General features: G+C 28.1%; 2 protein-coding genes and 1 long non-coding RNA gene across 4 annotated transcripts; 1 reads left to right on the top strand and 2 right to left on the bottom strand.

Annotated features, from left to right (window-relative positions):
• Positions 1–793: 793 nt before the first annotated feature.
• LOC101266040 (probable receptor-like serine/threonine-protein kinase At5g57670) lies at positions 794–8974 on the bottom strand. 2 transcript variants are annotated; one of them, XM_010324932.4, is made up of 10 exons: positions 8738–8974; positions 7742–7896; positions 6925–7043; positions 6585–6712; positions 5573–5959; positions 4443–4697; positions 3794–3951; positions 2910–3125; positions 1408–1557; positions 794–1322 (listed from the first exon to the last, which is right to left on the bottom strand). In XM_010324932.4, the coding sequence occupies exons 1-10, from the start codon at positions 8883–8885 to the stop codon at positions 1176–1178; spliced, it is 1863 nt and encodes a 620-aa protein (XP_010323234.2). In that variant the 5' UTR covers positions 8886–8974; the 3' UTR covers positions 794–1175. The 2 variants fall into 2 exon arrangements, with proteins under 2 accessions (XP_010323234.2, XP_019070535.2); XM_019214990.3 differs by lacking the exon at positions 794–1322 and having other exon boundaries at positions 1399–1557.
• A 3402-nt stretch (positions 8975–12376) lies between these two features.
• On the bottom strand, positions 12377–16329 carry LOC101265742 (PTI1-like tyrosine-protein kinase At3g15890). Its single transcript, XM_004242621.5, has 4 exons — positions 15938–16329; positions 15495–15645; positions 14286–14548; positions 12377–13311 (listed from the first exon to the last, which is right to left on the bottom strand). Exons 1-4 carry the CDS (start codon positions 15982–15984, stop codon positions 12612–12614), a joined length of 1161 nt encoding a protein of 386 aa, XP_004242669.2. The 5' UTR covers positions 15985–16329; the 3' UTR covers positions 12377–12611.
• A 4680-nt stretch (positions 16330–21009) lies between these two features.
• On the top strand, positions 21010–25142 carry LOC104648144 (uncharacterized). Its single transcript, XR_742193.3, has 3 exons — positions 21010–21605; positions 24002–24086; positions 24793–25142. It is a non-coding gene; the product is annotated as an uncharacterized lncRNA (long non-coding RNA).
• Positions 25143–26247: the final 1105 nt, after the last annotated feature.

Raw genomic sequence — 26247 nt, 5'->3', positions numbered from 1 at the left:
GTTGATCTCCAATTGCCATCTTACCAACAAGACATTTTGGCCCATTTTTACTCTCTTGTCTCAAATCCATCCAAGCACTTCACTTTTTATTTTTTTTTATACATTATCGTGGTGTATCGAAAATAATTGTTCTATCTTTGATATAGAGATTTGATTGTGTATACTCTATCCTCTTCAGATTTCACTTGATGAGACTATGTTGAGTATATTGTTATCGCCGTTGCTATAATCACAGTATTAATTAATTTACGTGCATCTTGACTATTTTTTGGGGTGTCTACTATCTCTTACTAGTATTGCTAGTACATGTACCAAGTAACTTCGTTCACCTAGTTTTGAATAAAGGAGAAGAAATTATCTCATATTATATACCTAATGTACTTTTTTTTCTATATGAAATTTGTGTATTTTTTGAGATGAGTAGGGCTAAATCGGGGTACAGTCAGCTTGACTATCGATGAAAAATCTTAAAAGGTATTTGTCGAAATTTATAAGTTGGTCGAATTAACTTATAGGTATATATTTTTTTAGCTTATTTGCTTAAACATTTTTAAGGGCAAATTAGTATTTTAGCAGTAAATTGGTTATCAAACACATCAAATGTCTTTTATCAATTTAAGCACATCAAACACAAATATTTAACTTCTTATGCATAAATCAGTTTTAACACCAAAAAGATATTTATTATCAGCATTTAATGCTTTAGTATTTTTAATGTCAATACTTTGCGTACATAAATTTTCTGTAAGATAAAAACAAAAAACTTGAGAAATCAAAGAAAATGACACAATCATAACAAAAAGGATATATAATTGACAAATTAAAGCATCAAAATGTTTTTAAAAAGTACCTTATGAGAGTACTTTGATTACAAATATTCTCTACTCTTATTTTTTGGGTCATAATACACTACCATCAACTGATACGACGCAGTGAATGAGATTGATCCTTTCAAGATCAAAGGTGTCGAGTTTGAATCTTGAATATAAAAAGATCCTTGATAGGGAGTACTTCCTCTTCAAATGAGGTTATGACGTGAAGTCAGAATACTCAAGCTCTAATATACTAACAGATCCTGAGTGAAAAATAATAAAAAGGGCATAAACACTAATTAAGTGGAAAATTTATGGAAAAAATGAGGGAAATTAATTCAACATTATGATGAAAACTAAAGATTAGAAAAGGTCTTCTAAAATTAAATCAGAAGGAAGATCATATCCAAAAACCATTGAGTAATCATTAACTTCATCACTTGTAAATTTTGGTATTCTCCAACTTTTTGCTGCCTCAGAATCATCCCCATATCTCAACAATTCTAACACCTAAAAAAAAAAGAAAAAAAAATATAATCGATCATAATTTATTTGAGACTGAGACATTATACGATATAACTAATCATTATTTTACCTCGGTCGTTGACGGACGCCATACGGAAGATTGTCTTACACAATATGAAGCTGTAAGGACCATTTTATGTAATTCGTCCATATTAAATTCACCCTCCAACTTTTGATCTACTAGTTCGATTAATTTTCCACCTTCCATCAAGGGTGTCGCCTTAACAAAAAAGAGAGTAAAATTTTAGCAATTAAATCAAATAATAACTTACTATATAGATAACAAATACAAGTCTATAAATATCTTATCATCCTTCATATTGATTTTCTTTTGAAAAAATATCATAATATATTTGTTGAAAAATTATAATTTTTAGATTTTTTTGCCTCCATTAGATCACACGTCATTTTCATATCCAACTTACACACTTATTTTTTCTAAAAAAAAAAAAAGGTTAAAAAGACAAGACAATGAGATATTTCTTAGAGCAATTATTATTGTTAATTAAATGTATGGACCAATGTCCAAAATGTATTTGTTTGTTTCATTAGATTTTTTTTCCCCCAAAAATTCCAAATAAACTAAAAATCAACAACAAACTGTTTTTTCAGTTTTAATTTAGAAAACACATTTGACCACATCTGTTTGGCTCAGCTTAAAAGCTGACCAAACTGACTTAAAAGCTGGTTTTTGACTTATTTAGCTATTTGGCAATACTCAAAATAACTTATTTTAAGTTAAAAAAAACTTATTTTAAGCCAAAAGTTAAAAGCTGCTGGGGTAGGGGTGTTTTTTTTTTCCAGCTTATAACATTTTTTTATCAGCACTTATTTGGCAAACACATCAACAACATTTTTTTTTAACTTCAGCACTTTTATCCAAACACATAACTGCTTATTTTAAAAATAAGTTTCAGCACTTTCAAAAGTACTTTTTTAAAGCTACTTTTATTAAGCCCATCCAAATGTGCCCTAAGCACAGAGTTTATATAATTTTTTAATAAAGAAAGTAATTTTTTGTTTTCATTTATATGACATTTTTTTGGTTAAAAATAGTGAACGTAACACATACTTCCTTTTCTAGAAATGATTTTGTTTTAAACTTTCTCATATTATCCTTAATAATATGATTGATTTATAGCCATATAAATATATATTAATAGTTTTAAACCATAAGTTTCAAAAGCCATGTTTCTTTTTTTCTTAAGCTTCTACTACAAAAGAAGAGTTACAATTACCTACAAACTTTGTTGCTTATTCGACATTAATTTGCTCATAGCTAACCAAATTTTGTAACAATCTATCACTCAATACAAAAAACGTTGTACATGTTCCTAAAACTCCTTCACATAAATTATGACAGAAGAAGTAGTATCTTGAAACTCGTGGACATAAACATATCATAACATCTTTGTAAATGCAATTCTTCGTAAAACTTGTGATCTTACTTGTATCATAATATCTATGTGACTATAGAAGTTTCTCGCTAACAATTAAAATAAGGTTTAAATTAAATATTTTTTTTAAAAATAAACTAAAAAAATAGAGGTAAAAGGAATAAATAAAACTTACCCATAAAAGTAGATTTTGTCTTGATGAATCCACAGGCCTTCTACCAGTAATAATTTCAAGAAGAAGAATTCCAAATGCAAAAACATCTGTTTTTTCATCCACAATTCCATGCATGAAATATTCTGGTGCTAAATATCCAAATGTGCCTTCAATTGGAATTACAGCATGGTGTGTCCATTTATTTGGTAGCCATTTTGCTAGCCCAAAATCTGATATCTTCTCAAAAAAAAAAAAAAAAAGATAAAAATTGAGAGATTAAAAAAATATATATTTCAATTTCATCTTTAAATCTTCCATATTGGTAGAAAAATAGAAATTATGTAAACATTGAAAAAATAATAATCAATATTTCGAAAATTCGTTAAGTTATAATAAATTTTGATATAATAACAAATATCACGATACTATCATGTATTTTAAAATCTATGACATGACCATATATTTTGAACTTGAAAATATGTGAAACTCTATGATATTCTATTTTAAGAATATAAGAGAAAAAAAATTAGAAGGGTAATGATTGCAAGACTACTAATTTTTAAAAAATAGCCAAAATTCGGAAATTTGAAAAAAAAATAATCATTTTTGCTATAGAAATATCACGAAAATTAATATAGAATTCGAACTTAAACAAGTGAAATATTCATGACATTTTTTAACCATTGACACTTGCATTAATTTCATTACGAAAAATGAAACTTCATGACAATGTGTTTGTATATTTTATCTAAGATATTGTAATAGAATTTCACCATTTTAAATTTGAATTTCAAAATCAAGTTCGAAAAAGGGCTATTTTTTTAATTTTACTCGATACAAGGGTTAGTAAATATACTGAAAATCCGATAAGGATTGAAAAAAAAAACGTGCTTTATGAGTTGTACCTGAGGCTCATAGTCTGGTCCTAGAAGAACATTTGATGCTTTGATATCACGATGTATTATACGATGTTTACAACATTTGTGAAGATAATGTAAACCTCTAGCAATCCCAAGGGCAATTTTATATCTCATTGGCCATTCAAGTGATTTATTTGATTTTCCTGAAAAAAAAAGCATTAAAAAGTCAAAAATTATTGATCATCGGTTTAACAACGTAAAATATTCCAAATCCATTATATAATATATATAAAAAAATTATCTAATGTTGTCAATATTTATCTCGCAGAGGTGAAATAACAATCTATTAAACGTCAAAAGTATTATAAGTTTTAAAAGTTGAACACTTAGAATCCTTCTGGTAAAAATTACTAATTTACCCCTGACAAGATCATGGTGTGTGTACAAAAGACCATCTAGATATATATATATATATATATATATATATATATATATATATATATATATATATATATATATTTGTAAAAATTGCTCCGTAGCTAGCTAACAAATCATTCATATCATTAATATAATAGAACATGGATTGTTCAACTTGATTAACGATGAAATAATTTTATTGTTTAACGACAGAATTTATCGATCGAGATATAGCTAATATGAAATGAAAAGAGTAAATTAGGTTAAAAAGACATACCATGTAATGCTGAAGAGAGAGTGCCATTTGGATAGAATTTGAAGATGAGATAGAATCCATTTTCAATGCAATAACCAACTAAACTTGCTGTATTTGGATGATTAACATGGCTAATTACACCTAATTCCATTAAAAATTCTTTTTCTTTGTTCATATTATTGCTATCTTTTGCTAATCTTTTTACTGCAATTCGTCTTCCATCTTCAAGAACTCCTCTATATACATCTGAGTATCCTCCTTGTCCAACTAAATTCTCTACAAAAAGAAAGAAATAAATCAATGATAATTCACAAAATTGATATTTTATATTCATGATTTAATAATTACGTTTAGTCCCAAATAATATATAAATCCTTGCTATTTTATTTAAAAAAAATAAGATCTTTTGAAAATGACTTCTATTTCCCATAAGATATAAGTTATGGCTATAAATTAAATTTGTTATTCGGAGTCAAAAGTTCAAGACAAAATACCCTTTTAAAGGAAATTTTCCTTTCATTTTAGGAAAAATTACTGAAATACACGTCTTATATTTTTTTTATTTTCAATATCTCCTTCTATTTCTAAAAACCTCTAAAATCTATTTTTTCTCTCCTAATGTATTTAATGTATCTAAGCTATATATTAATGTATCAGAACTACTATTTAATGTATCAGAACTATATATTATGTATCCGAGCTAATTTTTAATATATTCAATTTATGTTATAATATATCTAAGATACTCTTTAATGTATTATAAATTTTAAGTGATTATATTTAAAAAATGAGAATGAAATATAATTTACTCTTTAATGTATTATAAATTTTAAGTGATTATATTTAAAAAATGAGAATGAAATGTAATTTACTTTTTATACTATGTGATATATTTAACAATTTTAAAAGCCACACTTAGCCTATTGGACTAAGGGGGACATAATCCAAAGACTAGCCTATAAAAGGCCATTTGGTCAAATATATGTATAATTCATGTATAACATATGCATCATTATGCATAATTAATATATAATCTATGTATATCGATTAGAAAGATTTATTGAATCTGTTTAGCTATTTATATGAAGGTCCATTCCGAAAGAGGTAGAAGACATACTTATATATATATATAACACATGAAGAACACAAACCTGGATGAAAATAGTTTGTAGAACTTGCAATCTCCTCATAGCTAAAACACTTCAATGGAGACATTTGTTTAGTTTCCTCATTTTGAAATCTTGAACTCTTCTTTCTTGAGCTCAAATCAAAAGGTGAACGTAAAAAAGACGAAATTCGCCTTAATGGAGACATTGGTTTCTTGAATTGATCTTGTTGATATTTGAATTCCTTAGTCACTAATGATGATGATGATAATATTGAAGATTTAGTGATGGAATTTTCACCAAAACTTGAACTATTTTCTTCTCCTTCACATCCATTTAATACGGTCGTTGGTGAATTTCTTGTAATAATTTGTTTTTCTGAAGAAGGGGAATTGTTTTCTTTAAGCCATCTTGAACTAGGTTGATGATTTTCTGCATACAATTTATGTATCTAACGTTAATTTCACATATGATTATTGAAATTTATTCAGTATAAATAACAAATAAAATTACGAGTTATTTATAATCACGTTAAAATAAAACAAGTATATTTACTATATAGAGGTAAAGTCATGGCACAAATAATGTTTTTTTTGTTGCATTAAAGTAAATGAATTATATCAACGGTAACATAATACTAATGAAACTTTATCCATTGATAAAAGTTGACTTTTTTGATGTGACAAAAAGTGTAGGGATAGTAACTTAATTGTTCTAGTAAGTAAAATTTCAATCATTTAACGTGTGACATTTAAGTAACTGAATTGTATCAACTGTAATATAATAGTAATCAAATTTAATCTACTATGATAATACAAGTTGATTGTACTATAATAGTGGGTAAAATCTATGACTTGTTGGTACGACTGATACAAGTTGACTTTTTTTTATGTGACAAAAAAGTGTAGTAATAGTGACTTAATTAATTGTTATAGTAGGCAAAGTTTAGTTACTTTGACGTGATAAAATATATAGTTTCGTAACTTTATATATAAATAAAGTTCAATGACTATACGTGAAATCAAGTTAATTTTTATGTGATAGAAAATTAAATTACCTTGGATTCGAATGGAATTGGAATGAATGTTATGTGGTGGTGGTTGCCCTGAATTTCTAGCTACCACAACTAGTGAACAATTATCTGGAACTCTTTCACAACAATACTTTGCAATTGTGAATGGATATCTGAAAAATAATAATAATAATAATTATAATAATAATAATAATTATAATAATAATAATAAATGTCTTTTAAGAATACAAAATACTAAAAATGTACGAATTTTCGATGAATATTTCTATTAGAATATCAAAATGTGAAGCTGTCAATTTTTTTTCTTCCATTTTTTATACTATCAGTATATCGAAGTTAATTACTTAGAGTAAATTAAAGTTACCTGCAAGTTTTATTTTTTTTGCCACCAATGAGAAGATAATCAGCTGGAATACTTTTAGCCTCTTTAATTAAACCTCTTCCTGGATTAGAACTAAAACCAACTCTTGCTTCTAAATCTACCTGAAAATTTTCAATAAATTAAATTAAATCAATAGAAATGACAATACATTTTATAATATTAGTTGGAGTAACATAATTAGACTTCTCGAATTTGAGTTTAGATTATAAAAACAATTTTTGTAGGTAGCTTTAATTTTATGCGATAACAGAAACAAAATGTGGATTTAAGGTGAGTTTAGGTGGACAACATGGAAAATAAAGGTAATATAGGGAATTTTTACAATGCACAACAAAAAAATCATAATTATTATTTCTTACAAATTTTAATTAGTATGTTTTAATCAATCACATACAATCATTAATTATACGCTAAATATCAATCGGTGACAAATGATAACTAAAAGCTACTATGGCTAGGTAATTAATAAAGTATTTCTTAGCCGTCTGACTAAAAATGTTAAGATTCCAATATTATAGCGGATTATAAATTATTTGGGATTGAAATATAATTATATTGTAATCGAAACGAAGGAGAATAATTTCTTAAAACATATATTGCAAAAAAGTTTTTGAAAAATTAGTGAACAATAACAATAATAAACTTAGTGTTTGAGGTTTGGAGAAGGTAAAATATTCAGTAGTATATAAAATTTTTACTTATGTAAATAAACTGTTTTCGGAAGATGTTTGTATGACAAAGAGTGAAAAAGAGAAAATAACGACAAATAAAAATAAAGATAATAAGATTTCGAAGCTACCTGTTTATATTGACATGTTTTTGTAAATTCTCCCATCATAGAAATAACAAATGCTTTTGCCTTTCGAATTTGAGTTTGATTTTTCGATATAGATTGCCATTTTTTGCTTTCTTCTTTTCTTTGATCACCAAATCTCTTGCTTTTCTCTGTTGCCACTGTTTCATCAATGACAAAAAAATAAAAATCAATATATCTTATACAAATTCAAGGATTAAAAAGCTACATTTTTACGAAAATCATTTAAAAAAAAAAGAACTTGTATTTTTCTAACTTTGAAGAACTTGTATTGTGCTAACTTCTAATGTTACATATGAGAGTGTTGAAAATATTCCACAAAGAGATGTATAAAAATCAAGACCCCTACTATTTCTTCTTATTATTTTTTGTCTTTCTTATCTTCTTTTTGATTGGTTTAATAATAAAATTATTTCAATAAAAGTCACACGTGTCATTCTCCAAGGGTCATTGTCACACTTAAGGGGGGGAAAAACAAGAAAATATCACAAAATAAAAATTGTGGTTATAATTGAAAGTAAAAAATAAACATACCAAAAATGGTAGTTCTATAATTGTATGTATACTTCGGATTAGCTAAAACTCTAATTTCCCAAAGTGAGACATATCACACAATAAAAAAAAAAAATTTAAAACAAATTGTGGCTATAATAAAATTGTTGTCTAGGCAATGATTTCCAAAAAAAATAAAAAAAATAAAAATTGAAAATCGCTGTCTAGGTAGCGATTTGAATTCTTTTTAAAAAGAAATCACATTTTGCAAAATCGTTGCAGTAGCAGCGATTTTGCTTTTTTCGGTGGAGTAAATCGCTGCTGTTCCAGCGATTTTGCCGTTTTGGTTAATATAAAATTTTATATACCGTTTTAAAATTTTTGTTAATATTTTGTACCCTTTAGGCTCTGGACTCGACATATTACACAATACAAAAAAAAAAATTAAAAAAATTGTGGCTATAGTTGAAAGGAAAATATTAAACTTACCAACAATATGTTGTGCTATAATGGTATCATTAGGATTGGCTAAAACTCTAATTGCCCAAGAAATAAGTTCTTTACTTTCTTCAACATCCAAAGAAATTCCCACAAGAATTTTTGATGGCTTATAATTAGTAGTACTTGAAAAATCCATTTTTTCCCCCAAAAAATGTTTTTTTTTTTAAATCACTTCTTCACTATATTTTTTGTTGATGAACACATAGAATTGCAGAAAACTTGAGTAAGAGATATTTAAATGATTAGTGGTATTTATTAGGACTTGTGGTTGGAGTGGGGGTGGGGTGTATAGTGTGACCACCTTAGTTCATTCAATTATTCTTTCATAAGAAGCATAGGATAAAAAAAAGTATAATGTAACTTTTGGATTTAGCAAAGGTAAAGGTTTTTTTTTTTTTTTTTTTTTTGCATTTGATTTCTCTTGTGGCATAAGTTTTGTACATGACTTGTTATATTGTTTGGTAGGTAAAGTTATGTGCCACTCAAATGAAGTCATTCTTTTTACTCTTATTTGCCTTGCCCTCATGGAAAGGGAACATTCCTAGGTGGTGGGACGGTAGTCGAGACTCTACTTAAAATAATGCGAGATATTATTATCAGAATGTCATAAAAATATGCACATTTCCGATGAAAAGACACTGTGAATGTTTCTATTGACGAGTCAACTTTTGTTGGAATAAACATCGCGATCAATATTTTGATCGATAATGACTAATGAAAAATTATGATTCAACGATCGAGCACGATAGTAATAATACATCTCATTTATCATATTGAATAAAATTCAACTTTTATATCCTGATAATATTAAAAAAAGCTTTTACAATAATTGAATCGCCTAAAAATAATATGGATGGTGATGATTTAGAATATAATGACCTCATATAAATTGATTGATTAGTGAATCAGTGAATATCAGAAGAAAGGAAAAAAAAAGCAAATGAGGAAACATAATAGTTTTTGTGGCTACTAATTATATGAGAGAATGGCCCAAAGATAAGGGATAATTGGATGCAAAGAAAATAATAATATATCAACTTATCATTACTTGTCCACATTGCCAAACTAATAAACTATCCCTACATCCATGGAATTATAAAAAAAAAAAAGATTATTTCAAAGACTGACATGTGCTTCTTAGGTGTCATTAAGTATATATTATTCGATGCGTAGAAGTTTCGATTAATTAAATTTAAATTTTTTTTAAAAAAATATATTTTAATTTTGAAAATTCTGATTAAAAATGTCATTATTATGCACAATCCTAAAGGGTGGGATCTTTTTAGTGTTGCCTTTACTTCATTTGACGTTTGATATTTATCACTTTGTTATCTTAATAAATTAATAATTCACATAATATATATAAAGCCCAAACATGAAATACTTGATTAAATATTAAAAAGAAACAATCTATTCATCTCACAGTAAATAATAATCCTCTAAGGTTGGCTCATCATAGAGTCATGCAAACTAAAGTACAATTTTGACCTAACACCACTTAAGTAAATAATTATATGTGGTAACAACAATAATATCATTCCTCACCAAGAGAAAATTAAAAAAATTAACAAACTAATAACTAGAAAACAATGATGATAATGATGATGATTATTATTATTATGTAATTGCATAAATGGCAGTTTGAAACATGCAGCTAACTGTATAATCATTAGCATTTTTTCCAATTATTATGGGTATGGAAGAGACTTTACTTCAAATCAATATTCACTTTACTATGTAAATTACTACAAAATTATTATGAAATTCAAAAGGAGATGTATAATAAAATTCTTCAAAAATATAAACAAAAAGACTAATATAATCCATACATTCATATATATTAATAAAAATATATGTTTCTCCAACAGACATTTTCATTAAAAAATTTTAATTTTTTTCGATAAAAAAATATCATAAATAGTTTTGACAAAGATATAAATTTTACATATGTCGTCAGGAATATATCTAATATTAGAGAGAAATGAAACATCCAAATGATTAAGAAAGCCTATTAGACAACAAATTCTTCATACACGAAAAGTATTTAGATATTTATCATTCTGAAGTCGAGCTATTTTTTCGATTCATATCGAGATGGGTGGGGTGGAGAAGGACGAATAATAACTAACCTCATGAAATTAGGCAAATGAACAATTCTTTCACTAAAATTCATTTCCAAATTATGTGATTTAAGTAGGCTGAATTCTTAATTATTTAAAACTAAGAAACGTGCAGTAATAAATATGAAGGAAATAAATTGAAGGTTCTATGATACAAATTATCTCGAGGAAAAGAATTTAGGGTGTCAAGTTCATCGAATAATAATAATAATAATAATAATAATAATAATAATAATAATAAGAGATAATGCCCAAGTATCCCCTCAATCTATGTTTAAAATCTCAGAGACACACTTATACTATACGAAGGTCCTATTAATCCCCTGAACTTATTTTATAAGTAGTTTTCTACCCCTTTTGAGTCTACGTGACACTAGTTTGAAAAAAAAAAGTGAACCATCATTGGACTCACAAGATAGTGTCACGTAGGCCGAAAAGGGGCAGAAAATTATTTTAAAAATAAGTTCAGGGGGAAATAGGACCTTAGTATAGTATAAGTATGTCTTTGAGATTTCGAGCATAGGTTGAGGGGTACTTGTGCATTATTTCTAATAATAATAATAATAATAATAATTATTATTATTATTATTATAATTATATTATTATAATAATAATTATTATTATTATAATAATAATAATAATAATAATAATAATAATAATTATTATTATTATTATAATAATTATATTATTATAATTATAATTATTATTATTATTATAATAATTATATTATTATAATTATTATTATTATTATTATTATTATTATTATTATAATTATATTATTATAATTATTATTATTATTATTATTATTAAAATTAAAAAGTACCAAAATAACCTCGTGGTCTTTTAGCAATAAATTAAATATTTAACTTGTAAGAGTGCAATACTCTTTTTTTTTTAGTTTCTCCGCCAGATGTAAGTATCAGTTTTGGACATAATTAATTTAGATTCGTTTAATAAAGTTTAATTTTAAGGGACAGTTTATCAAGGTGATTTTATTTCAAACATGAATTTGAGATCTTTAATTAATGAATTGTACGTACGACTATCTTTTAGCTATGTTCATCCCTTTCTAATTTCTAAAAGTAATATAATCATGAAGTTTATAAATTAATTTATTCTTTTACAAAGAAATATTAATAAAAATGGACTTATCTTATTGTGTCAATTAATTTTGGTAAATGTATCACGTAAGACCCATCAAAGTAGAAATGCTTTCTGTTATATTTTTTTTTCATTATAAAGATTCAAAAAAAAGTCTGGTGATTAAGGTCGATCCAATCTGATGCACTATAATTCTTTGTGGTGATTTAGATTTTTAACATTAAACTTTTTATGATAACTTTAGATTCAGAATCTGTCTTTATTGAAATTTTATGTTTTTCTCACATACATATTTGTATTTAAGATTATGGGTTCGATTGAACACACTTTTTTTTTTGTTGTTTTTGTTTTGTCTCAAGTAAATGACATCGTCATCAACAAGGGTTATGATGAGATAGTCGATAAATAGAACAAAATGAATAAATTTAGGATACATTTATGTTGAAGTAACATTCTTAGAGTTCCATTCTCTAACATAAAATAAAAGAATACATTAAAACATTACAAATAAAAACCTTACAAAAAGCCAATAGCTCAATTCCTTGACATTGTGCATTACAATATCATTACAAATTCAAACCAAAACATTGTAATTATTCAATAACGATACTGTTCAGGTCAGCTTACGTACACCTCAAACATTATTTATCTCCAAAACGCTTGTAAGGATCTTGCATCTTTTTCATTTCCATAACACCAAATACACCATAAACACTACTTTCATTTCCTTGATCACTACTACTTTCATTATCTTCTTGATCACTAGTTTGATCCAAAGACAATAAATCATCTCCATACCTAACACTTTGAATCCTCAAATTCTCATGATTTGCCTTCACAACATTATTCACTTCTTCCCCTTTCAAAATACACACAACTTCTTTCATCGTTGGACGTTTATCAGGCTCACTCTGAACACACAATGCAGCTACACGAATCGATTGTTTCAATTGAATTTCATCAAAATTCCCCTTTAACCTAGGATCAACAAGATCCTTAAATCTTTCTTTTGCTATCATTGGTTCCATCCACTCTGTTATTGTCCTTTTAACACCATTTGGAAGTTTTTCAATTGGTTTTCTACCAGTAATTAGTTCAAGTAGAAGAACTCCAAAGCTATAGACATCACAACTTTCAGAGACTTTACCCCACATAGCATATTCTGGTGCTAAATAACCCAATGTTCCTTTGACACGTGTCGTCATGTGACTAACACCTTCTGGAATTAATTTTGCAAAGCCAAAATCAGCAACAAGTGGCTCAAAATTTGAGTCAAGTAACACATTGCTAGCTTTGATGTCTCTATGAATTATATGGGGTGAAACCTCATGATGCAAATACCTATGTATATAGCCAAAAAAAAACACATATATATGTGAGTATATGTTATGATTATTTTGAATTAGAGGTTTTTAAGTTTTATACACTGATGATGTAAAAAAAATTTGCATAATCGAATCACTTGTAAGGTAATCATAACAAATAAAAATTCTATAGAAAATATTACTCCTTCTATCCCAATTATATAACAATATTTACTAGCATGGAGTTTTAGAAAGAAAAAAATAGAATTTTGATATAGTTGTCTAAAATAAGTCGTAAACACTTGGTTGTCTATAATTCATCTTAAACAAAATAAAATGGAAGTATTATTGTATTTTAGACCATTAATTTAAACTACTTTTACACTATCAGGTCATCCAAATGATACACGTAAGTCTCCTTCGAAAATGAGATTTGTATTTCTTAAAAAAATTAAGTCAAATTACCTTACTGTAACAAGGCAATAAGTGATAGTATAAACTTATTTACATAAACAGTGTAGAATGTATATAACATAAAAAATTTCTAAATAAGAAAGTATATTCTATTTTTTTTTTTTTGAGACAAACTGAACAACAAATATGTCATTTCTCGATTTTTAACAACAGAAGCTGTATGTCTGCTAATTCCCTTATAAAACGAAAAATCCACAAGTATCCTCCTAGACTATATGATCGAAATCTCAGAAACATACCTTAACTAAATAAGGTTCTGTTACTCCCCTGAACTTATTTTTTTTGTAATTTTATACACCTTTTGTCTTACGTGCCACATTATGTGACTCCACACAATTGAGGCGTGTGAGAGATATTTGGATGACACATAAGCCAAAAAGGTGCACAAAATTACAAAAAAAAATAAATTATGGATAATAAGACTTTAGTTTAGTTAAGATATATCTCTGAAATTTCGATCAAGTCTAGAGATATCTGTGCATTTCCCCCATATAAAGTGATATAAGATATTGAAAAGGAGTAAGTAAAGAAACTTACAAGAGGCCTTCAGCAGAGCCAATAGCAATTTTCATTCTTTTTTTCCAATCCAATTGAACTTCTCTTGATAAATGACCATGTAAATGTGAGAGTAAACTCAAATTTGGCATGTAATCATACACAATAAGTCTTTGTTCATTTCCAGCACAATAACCTCTAAGACCTAACAGATTCTTGTGCCTAACTCTTCCAAGAACTTCAACTTCCACAGCAAATTCCATTTCTGCTTTTGAATTCATTGACTTTAGTTTCTTTACTGCAATCTGCAATTCCAAAGTGTAACTTAATCTAACCTCTGGTAGAAACGCAAGGTAAAATATATGGTTCGATCGGTCACCAGATCGATCGCATAATAAGAATTTAGCACACCAAATTACCTTTTGATATAAAAGACAGTCTGGTGCACGAATCATTCACATTCATGTATAACAGGACTCTAACAGTCGTGACTTATAAGTCATACTGAGACAACTTTTATCATTGTTCTATGGGCTTCCTATCATTATGATTTCTCAGGTTCAAATGGGAAATGATTTTTCTTTAAAAAAGAAAATTGTTGATATGTTAAATTCTTTTTAGTATAACAACTAAGAGCCCATTTGGATAGGCGAAATAAAGTAGATTTTAGGTCAAGAAAATAAAAATAAAGAGTCAAATTTTAATGACTTTTAAGTTAAAAATAAAAAAATAGGAGAGTCCTACTTTTGATTTTTAATTTTTAAATGTCATTTAAAGCTTATTTTAAGTTATTTTTAACGTTATCAAACACTCTCAAAAGCTAAAAATGACTTGATACTTGATAGTATTTTTTACTAACTTTTAAGTCAATCCAATCAGACTCTAAATTGACTAGTCTATATTCACGTTTTATAGGACTCGTCGAAGGGATAAGCTAGATATTTTTGAAACTACTTTTCTATATTGTATCTTCTACCATTCCAAAATGATAATAGTGAAGGTATTTCATTTAAAATTCTTGAGAGAAAAACTACCAAATTTAAACTAAGAAGCACCACGTCTATGATAAGATCGCTCTATTCTTAATTAGAAATCTCTGATTCAAGTATTATAAATAAAAAAAATTATGGTATGAAGTATTTTATCCTTAATGGACCTTACGTAATACAGATCCAGATTAATGAATCGAAACCTCAGAATGAATAGCGAACATCAAACGAAAAACTAAAACTCTTATATTAATTGTATTACCTGAAGACCATCAGAGGTTTTACCCCAATAGACACTTCCAAATCCACCTTCTCCAAGCTTGTAATTTTCACTGAAACCATTTGTTGCTGCATATAACTCCTTGTATGTGAATATTCTCCAAGAATTTTCACCAACCAATTCATTGTTTTGCCTACAAAAATCCCAATTAATTTACATGTGTATGATTTTTCTAGTTGAAATACATGACAGGCTTAATTATTAGATAAAGTTATATTCTTTCTATGAGCTATAATTTTTCTCGATAAGTGTATGATCCTAGAGTTTCAGTGACACCAAGAAAACATATCCTTCTTAGAATGACACATAATAATCTTCGCTCTAATTATGTATATCTAAAAAAATATAAAATATATATATAAACATGATAAATCGTATTTTAAAATTTAAAATCTCGAATAAAAGTTTTTTGTTAGTGCACATACCCTTCATCAACTTTTTCATCACCACAGCAACTGAAAGATGATCCCATTAGCTTCTAATTCATATAAATTAAACTAAGTTCAATTGATAAATTTTAATTTGGTGGACTCCTTTTTAAACCTGAAAAAAATGACAATTTAGTAATTTGTCATTTGGATAGGCTAACACTACTGCCGTCCTCTGCCGGCTTAATTTATGAAACTAATATATGTATATATGTCAAATATTTAATTTAAAAGTTTAATTAAAAAGCCCATTAAAAATTGACTTTTTCAAAATCATGAACTTTTAAATTATTATTTTTTTCAGTATGAAAGTAGATGTTATGGTGCCATTTCGTTCCAAGAGCCAAGTGGATCTCAATTTTAATCTTACAAGCAAACAATATTTGACTAATCACCAAATTTGTAGTATTAGGAGGTTCCAATAGAAAATTAAATAAGTAATTAAAATATTCATTTGAAACTCTTCTTTCTTAGAATCAAATAAAAATAAATTAGTCGATTACCCCCAAAATTGTTATTTTTCTGTATATGCAAGAGCTTTAGTGCCTATTACGTATGAGTATATTAAAGTTAGTCTTTTTATGATTTATAAATCAAATATATATTTGAATTATAGGAATCGTCGTTAATGACAAAATTAAGATAGATTATCTGCATTAGACCTTTTAAGATGAAATGATGCTTTATGTACGATATTACTATATTTTCATACTCTCTCCGTCCGGTATTGTTTGTCATGATTTCTATTTTTAGTCAAATCATAAAAACTTTGACTAACATTTTAAGATTCATTTTTTCATCATACTAATATGAGAAAATTGTAATTTATAGTACTTTTCATATAGTTTTAGAATATCTAACTTTTTTGTTTGAAATATCAAATTAAAGTAATCTAATTTACCTTTGAAAATTAATTAAATTGACTTTCAATAAGCACAACATGACAAATATTTCTGAACAGAGAGAGTAATAAATGTTTAATTAGTTCTATCACATTGAAAATGAATACTACAAAAAACTTCCCTAATGGATTGTGCCTCCTTATTTTCTAACACACCTCGTCTTCATCTCCATCCAAACACGTAGCACTGATCCCCACCACCCCACACACGTATTTCATAGTTATTCCTTTGATTATATTCATCTAAATTATACATAAATAATTTTAGATTTTTTTTTACGTATCGAATACAATAAATTAAGTAAGAAATTCATGTATGTCAAGAGGAAAGCATTTTCATTTGTATCAAAGATACCTAGTAGATACCCTATCACTATAACAAAAATAATTTTTAGCGTAATAAATATTGATAGTAATAAAGAGAGTTAAAGTCTTTATCGGTATTAATTAAGTATCATTAGAACTAATATCACTAAAGGCTTTAGGCACATATATAAAAAGTGCTAATTGCTATAAAAAAAAATATATATTTAATGACAAGTAAAAAATAATTATCGCTAATGATATTTTTGTCGTAGTATATATTGTTTATTTTCTAACAATGTTATTGATATCTCAGACATGTTATGACTTTGTGACAAATCTGATGAAATGATTTATGCTGTTTTTTTCTTTTGATTCTTTTGTCCAAAATCAGTTAATTTTGTCATTTACGACAATCTATTTGATCATTAGTAACTAATTTTATAATTTAATTTTTACAGTGTTATATAAATGGTGAACGATATCTCTATTTAGAGTTGATATTTCAAGATGTCACTCAACTTTGAAAATTTATCTAACAAAGTCATTGAATTTTATTTTGTATTAATAAATTAAAATCACTCAACTTAGAATTTTATATCAATATTAGTTATACATAGATTGAAAATATGTATTAAATAAGAAAATAGTAATGTACAAATTTAATACATGCATTATTTTCTAATATCTTTTATCAAATGCACTCTTGATTATTCCATTTTCACGTGTAAATCTCATCGAAACACGTAAATTATATTTCAGAAACATAATACGTAAGAGCGTGTGTAGATTGATTTATTTTAGATATCTCAAGTAGTTTAATAGTTTTTTTTACAAAAAAATAAATAAATTCAAATACTTATTTTAAAGTTAAATAATAAAAATCTGAAAGAAAACACAAACAAGCTTTAGATCGTGTTTGCTAAAGTTGTTCATAAATGGAAATCATCAAACGCGTTTTATTCATTGTTTTTGAGATACTAATGAATGTATGTATATGTATGCATGTTTAGTAAATTTAACAGCTGTATTAATTTATTTACAGTTTGAGTAATTTCTATTACTTAAAAAAAAAATATTTTCCTATAATGTGTTATCAATTTGCTAGTGTAAATAATTATCTCTATTACTTGGTAATTTGAAAAAATAATAGAAATTCACATTCAATATACGTACTTCTATAATATCAATTGAACTTATTTTTTTTTAAAGAAAAGTTTGTTTTTTTTTTTTGAAGATTTTTTTTTTTTTTGAATTTTTTTTTAAGTGTGTGGTATGGACTTCCCAAACTTGAGAAAAATTGTATTCATTTCTAGAAATGACTTTTTAAAGTAAAATTCTTTTTCACTAAACAATTTATTCAAAGAGAGGCTAAAAACTTGGAACAACCACTTAGCTTGATCGTTTTGATATACGAGTAGATTTAGCCGCGTGAGTCACAAAATTCTTACATATTTTTATAAAATGATAGTTTTCAATATTTCAATTATAAGTTAGTATCTAGAGATTAATTTTTATATTAAATTTTTTTTTGAGAAAAGATGGTCTAAGCATACAAAATTGTCGACTCTTTGATTTTAAGAACGTTGATTTTAAAAAGAATTTATCGTTTCTATTTGTATAAAGCGAGAAAAATGTATAAATACATATATTTTGTTCTCCACTCTCCTCTCTCCCAGATCTCGCTCGCCACTCTCCCTAATCTCGCTCACCATCCTCGCGCCTCTCGCTTATACAAACAGAAACGAAATGAATAAATTGCGTTTATGTTTGTGTAAAGCGAGAGAAAATTGTATATACAAATGCAAATATATATATATTTTCGTCCTATACACTTATAATTATACAATAAAAATACTCCCCTGTCCAGTTTCTTTTGTCTTTCTCTCTTTCTCGTTTTATAGAAATTCAAATTGTATATAGTTTATCTCTTTCTCGTTTTATACAATTTGATTCAATTGTATATTTCCAACCAAGTCTCTTTTGCCTTCCTTTTTTTCTCATTTTATACAAATTCAAATTGTATATAATCGTCATATACACTTATAATTTAAAAATATTTTCCCGCCCAAGTCTCTTTTGCCTTTCTCTATCAAATTCAAATTGTAAATAATTTCTCTCTTTCTCATTTTATACAATTCGATTCAATTGTATATGTATAGCGAATTATACATATATGTGTTTGCTATGAAGCGCAATCTATAACATACAAATATGAGTTTTGTATTTTCTATATGTGAAAGTCGCCCATAAAAAATATGTATTAAAGAGGAAATAGTAATATACAAATTTAATACATGCATTATTTTCTATAATATTTCTACCAAATATACTCTTGATTATTTCGTTTTCACGTGTAAATTTCATTGCAACTTGTAAATTATATTTCAGAAATACAATACGTAAGAGCCTGTGTGGATTGATTTACTTAAGATATTTTAAGTAATTTTAACAAAATAAAAATAAAATTATTTAAATATTTATTTTAAAGTTAAATAATAAAAAAATTGAAAAGAAAAAAAGAAGAAGTTAATTCTACCCAAACAAGCTTTAAATAGTGTTTGCTAAAGTTGTTCATAAATCGCGTAGTTCAAACGTTTTATACATTGATTATGAGATACTAATGATTGTGTGTATATACATACAGGATATACAATTTGCTAATTTTATAAAAATATTTAGTTTTTTTATAAATATTTTCTCATAGAGTGCTGTCAATTTGCTAATGTATAAAATTATTACCTCTATTACTTGGTGATATTAAAATAAATAGAAATTGGTATTCAATATACGTATTTCTTTAATATATCAATTGAACTTATTATTTTCTCGATAATTTTTTTTTAAGTGGGTGCTATTGACTTCCCAAACTTAAGAAAAATTGCTAGAAATGAATTTTTGAACTAAAATTCTTTTCACTAAACATTTTTTTATTCAAAGAGAAGCTAAAAACTTGGAACAACCACTTAGCTTTGACCATTTTGATATACTAGTAAATTTAGTTGCGCGAGTCACAAGATTCTTATTTTTATAAAATAATAGTTTTCAAATATTTCAATCATAAGTTACGATCAATTTTTATATTATAAAGGTTTTGAGAAAAGATGGTCTAAGCATACAAAATTATCGACTCTTTGATTTTAAAAAGAATTATAGTTATTTACCGACTTTTGTAGCTGACAAACATGAAAGTTCACAATTGGACTGATCAGTGTTTTAAAAGGCGGAATGTGAAGCGAGACGTTTTATACCGTAAGGGGCGAAACCTAAGCTCCGAGACACGGTGCGTAAGTCCCATGAATCTACGGGGCGCAGTCTCATGTATATTCAATTTTATAGTTTTATTACTAATTAAATTCCTTTCAATGATTTCACAACTAATTCTTTATGAAAAAACTATAATATACAGAAATTATATTATGATTAATAAGTATTGATAATCTATAATAACGAAAAAAGTGATATAATTACTTTTTGAGAAATATTATTACACCAATAATAATAAAACATGACTATACAAGTATAACTAATCTAATATCTTAATTTTTTTAATAATAAAAGAATCATTATTTCTAAAAAGAATATGTATACCATACTGTAGTTAAATAAAATATGATAATTTTGATACATATGGCAAAATCAGAAAACCAATGATAAGTGAAAAAGTAAAATTCCGCTATATATTTTTAAGAGAAATGTTACGTAATGTATAATTATATTCATAGTATTACCAAATAGTAGATATGTGATACTACATTTGTTGTTTGAGTTACTCTCAATCTTGTTATCTTAATAGATTAAAAAGTTACGTATCATTCATTTATTCAAGAGTTGTGAGGGTCAACAATGTTACTTAAAGATTTTAACACATAATTTTTGTTATATCTGTGAGCGTTGGGCGTGCTTAGGACGTAAGTCTTGTAAAATAAAGTCCCACACTTGAGTCTCGAGGCGTTTTGCTAGAGCCCCGTCCTAGGGCGAGTCCCGAAAGAGTCTTTTAAAACACTGGGACTGACTCTAGTTGGACTTACGTAGTTTTAACAATCAATTAATTTTAATACAAGTATTAAATACGTTTGAAAAATTAAAATTAAATTAAATTTGGTTGATATGAGATGGAATCGGATAAACCCAGCCCAATTGAAAACCTGAGCCCGAACCCGGTAACCAACTTGGACCACGAAACAACCGGGTGAATATTTCGTGAACCGACCCGCCCCTTTTTAACACCGATACAATTCATCTTCCCTCCCATTATTTCACTTCTCTATAAAAATCCCGCCAATTCAAATTGACGATCTCTTTCTCTATCGCTCTCTTCTCTCTGTCAGGGTATTTCAAAATCCATAATCGCCATAGCTTCTGTAAGTTCAGCTCAAAAATCTGTAATCAACATTCAGAAATTTTCATTCGATTCATCATTCATCATCATCAGTAGCTAAGATATGTCAAAAATTAGAGGTAAGAAACTGAAAATCCCTTCGCTATTCATGATTTGGTATTCTCCTGTTGAATATCATGTAAATTTATGTGTTCATCCGTAATGTGATATTACTACTCTTAAAAGAGAGACTTGTGTATTGAAAAAATTGATTCGATTGTTGTAGATCTCACGCGGATTGAAATTAACCGTGAGAGTTCTGTTAGTTCTCTCAATAGAAGGTAATTCAATATTGTATTGAAAGTGAGAGTTCTATTAGCTCTAGATGATCAGTAAACTGATTTTGTTTGGAAGTTTGTATATTTTCTATTGAATATCATGTGAGTTTTTGTACTTCTGTGGATATCGATTATATGTATTTGAATTAAGTAAGTTGATTTGATTATTGTGGATCTTATGCGGATTGAGCAAATTACTGTGGATGTTAGGTAAGAAGTATTGTATTAACAGTGAGAGTTCGAAGACCTGTCATCTGATTGTAAAATTGATTCTATTTTTTAAACTGATTTTGTTTGGGATTTCGTATGTTCTCCTATTGAATGTCAGGTGAATTATGTCGCTTCGTTGATTTTTTGATTTGTGAACTTTGATAGTCAAATAAGTGTTCACTGTTTTATTTAGAAGAATTTTGTCAATGTCAATGGAGAAACAATATTCCTGCAAATGAGCTTGTTCTGTTAGAGAGTTGTCACGTGATGTACAACAACTCGAAAAGTATACACAGCTCGTAGGCTCCAAAGATTTGCCATCACCTGCTTAAGCTAAATGTCTTAGTGTTGTCCTTGTAGGATTGTGTTTGGATGCCAATTTCATGTTGGTATATTATAGTAGAAGTTGTATTAAACTATTATGAGGCTAGGACTCCATGTATGAAAGCATGAATAGTCTTTCCACTTGTACCGCAAGAATGAATCATTAGTAAAACATGAGTTTGCTTTCACTGTTTGTTGCATATTTCTTCATGTTCATTTACTCAAGTTTTTGGATCTATACTAGTATTCCCTGAATATTAGTAAAACACTTGGGGTACTTTGTATTATTACACTTTATTGCAAGTGTAAAAAAATAAATTGCGACTATTTTGGAGAGTGGTAAGCTTGTCCCCTTATTCACTACTTTATTATGACCAGTTGTTTCCTTTGCTTCGATTTGTTATGCCTTTTTTTTGAGTCGAGAATCTTTCAGAAACCACCTTTCTATCCTCACAGGGTAGGGGTAAGGTTTGTGTTCACACCACCCACTCCATATTCCATTTGTGGGATTACATTGGGTTTGTTGTTGTTATTGCTTTGGTACTATAAAGGATAGTAACTCAGCATCTTACATGACTTAGCTTTTATTGTTCAAAACAACATCTTTGGAGCTATTAAACATGTTAGTATTCTGTCATTGTTACAGCTTTTAATTTAAATAATAAAATTAGCCTGAGATGGAATAGTCTGATATGTTTATGCCTTGTTACTATGTTTTGTCATGTATTATGTTCCCTTTTAGTGAGCTATTTAAAAGCTGTGTTATGACCAATGTATCCAATGAGAGGCAAGAAGTTCTGTTGGAGTGAAGGACCTTGTTAGTTGCCATTAAAATCAAATTAATTGGGCAGAAATTCTAAGTTCAGGCAGTTATAGAAGAGCTCAACTCTTTTCAGAATTTCCAACACTGTACTCAACATATATTCGCGGCTTATAACCTTTATTCCTCCTCGTTATTTACTGTGCTTCAGTTATCTCATTGGCTGGTTATTGTTATTGCCTCTCTTTTGAATGCGACGATTTGTTTTCCCTATTACTTTCTATGTCCTCTTTACTTCGGTATTTTTTCGTTACTCAAGCCGAGCACTACCTCCTCGAGGTAGGGGTAAGGTCTACATACACTCTACCACCGCAGACCCCACTTATCGGAGTACATTGGTGTCTTTTTTTTTCTTTTTTTTTGTTGTATTAAAGTTCTGGGGCTGTGTACTATTACCTGTATATTAATTCTGATCTAATATACTTGGTCGTTCTTATTTTGTTCACTTCTCTTGATTAGAGTAATTGACAGTAGCAAATTGCAGCAGCTGAATTTTAGTACTTGTGTACTGATTTATGTTTCAAACCTGTTTTTTCTTCCTTCCTAGTTAAGTTGAGTTGAATTCTCATTTTTTTTTAAATACTTCTTGTTGTGTTTACAGTTAATCTGTTGATTCTATAAATATTTCATCTCCTTGAACTTGTATTGTCATGTATAGTCAGATTTTGTACTCTCTAAAACTTTCAGCCCTTCGTTTTAGAATTATCATGGATGAGATAAGTCGTGTAAATATGCTCCTACCACATCATGTTGGCCTCAAAACAATGAAATATGTTTAACTTTTTCCTTCTTAAAGTTTAGCTTTATAACGAAATTATGTTATCTATGTGTTGTTATTTACTAGGTTCCTGATGCCAATAGTGGCAATGAACAAGCAACACAAGTGCCCCGAATGCTATTAGTGACAACAAATTCTTTCTTTTCGCAAGGTACATATCTTTTACCATACAAAAAATCTCTCTGTCCAAGTTGGACAAAATCTATTAATTCTAACCTTAAGATGAAGAGAATCTTGAGATCTTGAAAAGCATAGAACTTCCACCAGCTAGAAGTAAAGAGACTCCAAAATGAAGATCTTACAACTGATACATTGGTGTATACAACATGACTGAAATGAGTGCCAGGACATTACAAAAAGAAAGAAAGATCCGATCTTTCATTTTCGGTAGTCAAATTCTTTTGGTATGAGTTCAGTTGGATACATAATTAACAATATTTTTCTACAACGTTGTCATGGTTTACAGAACATCTACAATTCATCTTATCAATTGTAACTAAGATATATGCATATATATAAAAGAACAAATCTTGAAGCAAGGGAAGAACACTTACTTTTCATTGAAGAGAGCATCAAAAGAAAACAAATCAATTGTTATAGGGAGAAAGGTCAGAGGAGTAGTAAGAATAGGAATTGGTGCAACAAGAAGATGTGTTAATTCATATGCTTTTCTAGAGGAGTAAGGAGGATCAAGCATGAAAAAGTCTCTTTTTCTAGCACCACATCTATTAATTTGTCGATTGCTTCCCTGTTGTTCCTTATGTGGTTCTTTGCAAGTTCATACATTTTCTATGTACGTGCCTTTTAGATACATCCATTTCTTCTGCTAGTTTCTTTGACATTTGATTCCTTGCCAGCATTCTCTGCACCACATTGCCACTTTATGCTGCTGGATCCGTTAAACGCCCATGGTCCAATCTCAGAATCCCAGACATTGTCACCATTTGCTCGGGACATGAACATTGACAAATCAAAACCCGTGAGTCTTCGACTACGTTGTTCTGTTTTAATTGATGCAACAAGACGTGTTAAGTAAATACCTGTTGCTATTCAAATTATTTGTTGCAAATTTCCTGCTACACCAGCAATTATTTCTGGTTACAAGTAGCATCCAATGCTTGTGAAAATGTGTTATAATATATATATATATATATATATATATATATATATATATATATATATATATATATATATATAGTACTGATTTAAATTCGTGTCAAGTAGGCTCACTATGAGGGGTAAAATGCTCCATACAGAATATTTTCATTGTCAGGGGCTCAGGGCGCTCAAACATGAGACATAGGATTAAGAGTGGAGGGATCACAACCATCACTCCACGAGCTCAAAAAGTTAGTATTGACAAACCAAATAGGAATTGGACGATTTCTTGTCAAATCAAAATCGAATTTGTGCTTTGTTCCATCCCAAGTCCAATAAAGATGGTCCAAATGGGAGGAAGTATGTTCATGATCTACACCACTAAAGGATGTGGTGCAGGCGGATGAGGCTACTTTTCTCTTAATTAGAATTCTCAAGTTCGAGCTTGGGGTATGAAAAATCCTTGGTAGGGAGAACTCACCTTGAATGGGGACCTACACGGAGCAAATATAAATTAGTGGGGCTCTAATGCAGATACCAAACACAGGGTGAAAAACAAAAAAAGAAGTAAATGTTCATGATCTACGAAGCTTCCAATTTCTTGTTAATTTGATTAAGATTAATGCTAATGCTACATAATCCAATTCCAAAAAAGATAGTCCAATTTTAAGTACAACATAGGAAAATCAATTGTGAGATTCTCCTCACTTTTATTCTTCATCAACTAGCTTTCTTTGAGACCCAAAAATATGGATTATTGTGTAGGGAATTTAAACTCTTAGGAAGAAAGGAGGAGTACTTGGCACTCTAAACTCTAAAGTCTATATTTTGGGACATCCAGGTTTTTTCTGAAGCAAAATAGCATGATATATAAAAAATGAGAAAACATGTAGTAATACACAATGAAAATTAAGAAACTATGTAATTACTAAATATCCTTTACTTACACGTAAAATGCGACAACACTCCTATTTTGAGCGAATAAGTGGAAACTTATTGCAAGGTTAACCCATTTGATGAAACTCGCAATCCAATGCCAATCATGAGTTTTTTCTTTCTTTTTTAAAAAGAAACTGGGGTAGGGGAAGGGGAAATAGCCGAGGGGATTGTAAGCCGGGAGAATCAAACTTAATCAACAAGATGAATAACCAGATAACCAATCAACTGAGTTGTCTTATTAGTTTACTCTTTAATTGTCATATGACTATGGAGTG

Source organism: Solanum lycopersicum, chromosome 7 (genome assembly GCF_036512215.1).
Source record: "Solanum lycopersicum chromosome 7, SLM_r2.1".
Lineage (NCBI taxonomy): Eukaryota > Viridiplantae > Streptophyta > Magnoliopsida > Solanales > Solanaceae > Solanum > Solanum lycopersicum.
The sequence above is the reverse complement of the archived record's forward strand: the minus strand, read 5'-3'. Positions and strand labels throughout refer to the sequence as shown.

What these genes read in the sequence shown, in the direction of transcription:
- LOC101266040 (XM_010324932.4), bottom strand. Translation starts at nt 8,885, where the DNA reads ATGGATTTTTCAAGTACTACTAATTATAAGCCATCAAAAATTCTTGTG. An exon ending in TATAGCACAACATATTGTTG is followed by an intron (nt 7,897 to 8,737) that starts GTAAGTTTAATA and finishes TTGATGAAACAG; the next exon opens with TGGCAACAGAGAAAAGCAAG. An exon ending in AAAAAAAATAAAACTTGCAG is followed by an intron (nt 6,713 to 6,924) that starts GTAACTTTAATT and finishes ATTATTTTTCAG; the next exon opens with ATATCCATTCACAATTGCAA.
- LOC101265742 (XM_004242621.5), bottom strand. Translation starts at nt 15,984, where the DNA reads ATGGGATCATCTTTCAGTTGCTGTGGTGATGAAAAAGTTGATGAAGG. An exon ending in GATGAAAAAGTTGATGAAGG is followed by an intron (nt 15,646 to 15,937) that starts GTATGTGCACTA and finishes GGATTTTTGTAG; the next exon opens with GCAAAACAATGAATTGGTTG. An exon ending in GGCTCTGCTGAAGGCCTCTT is followed by an intron (nt 13,312 to 14,285) that starts GTAAGTTTCTTT and finishes CTATATACATAG; the next exon opens with GTATTTGCATCATGAGGTTT.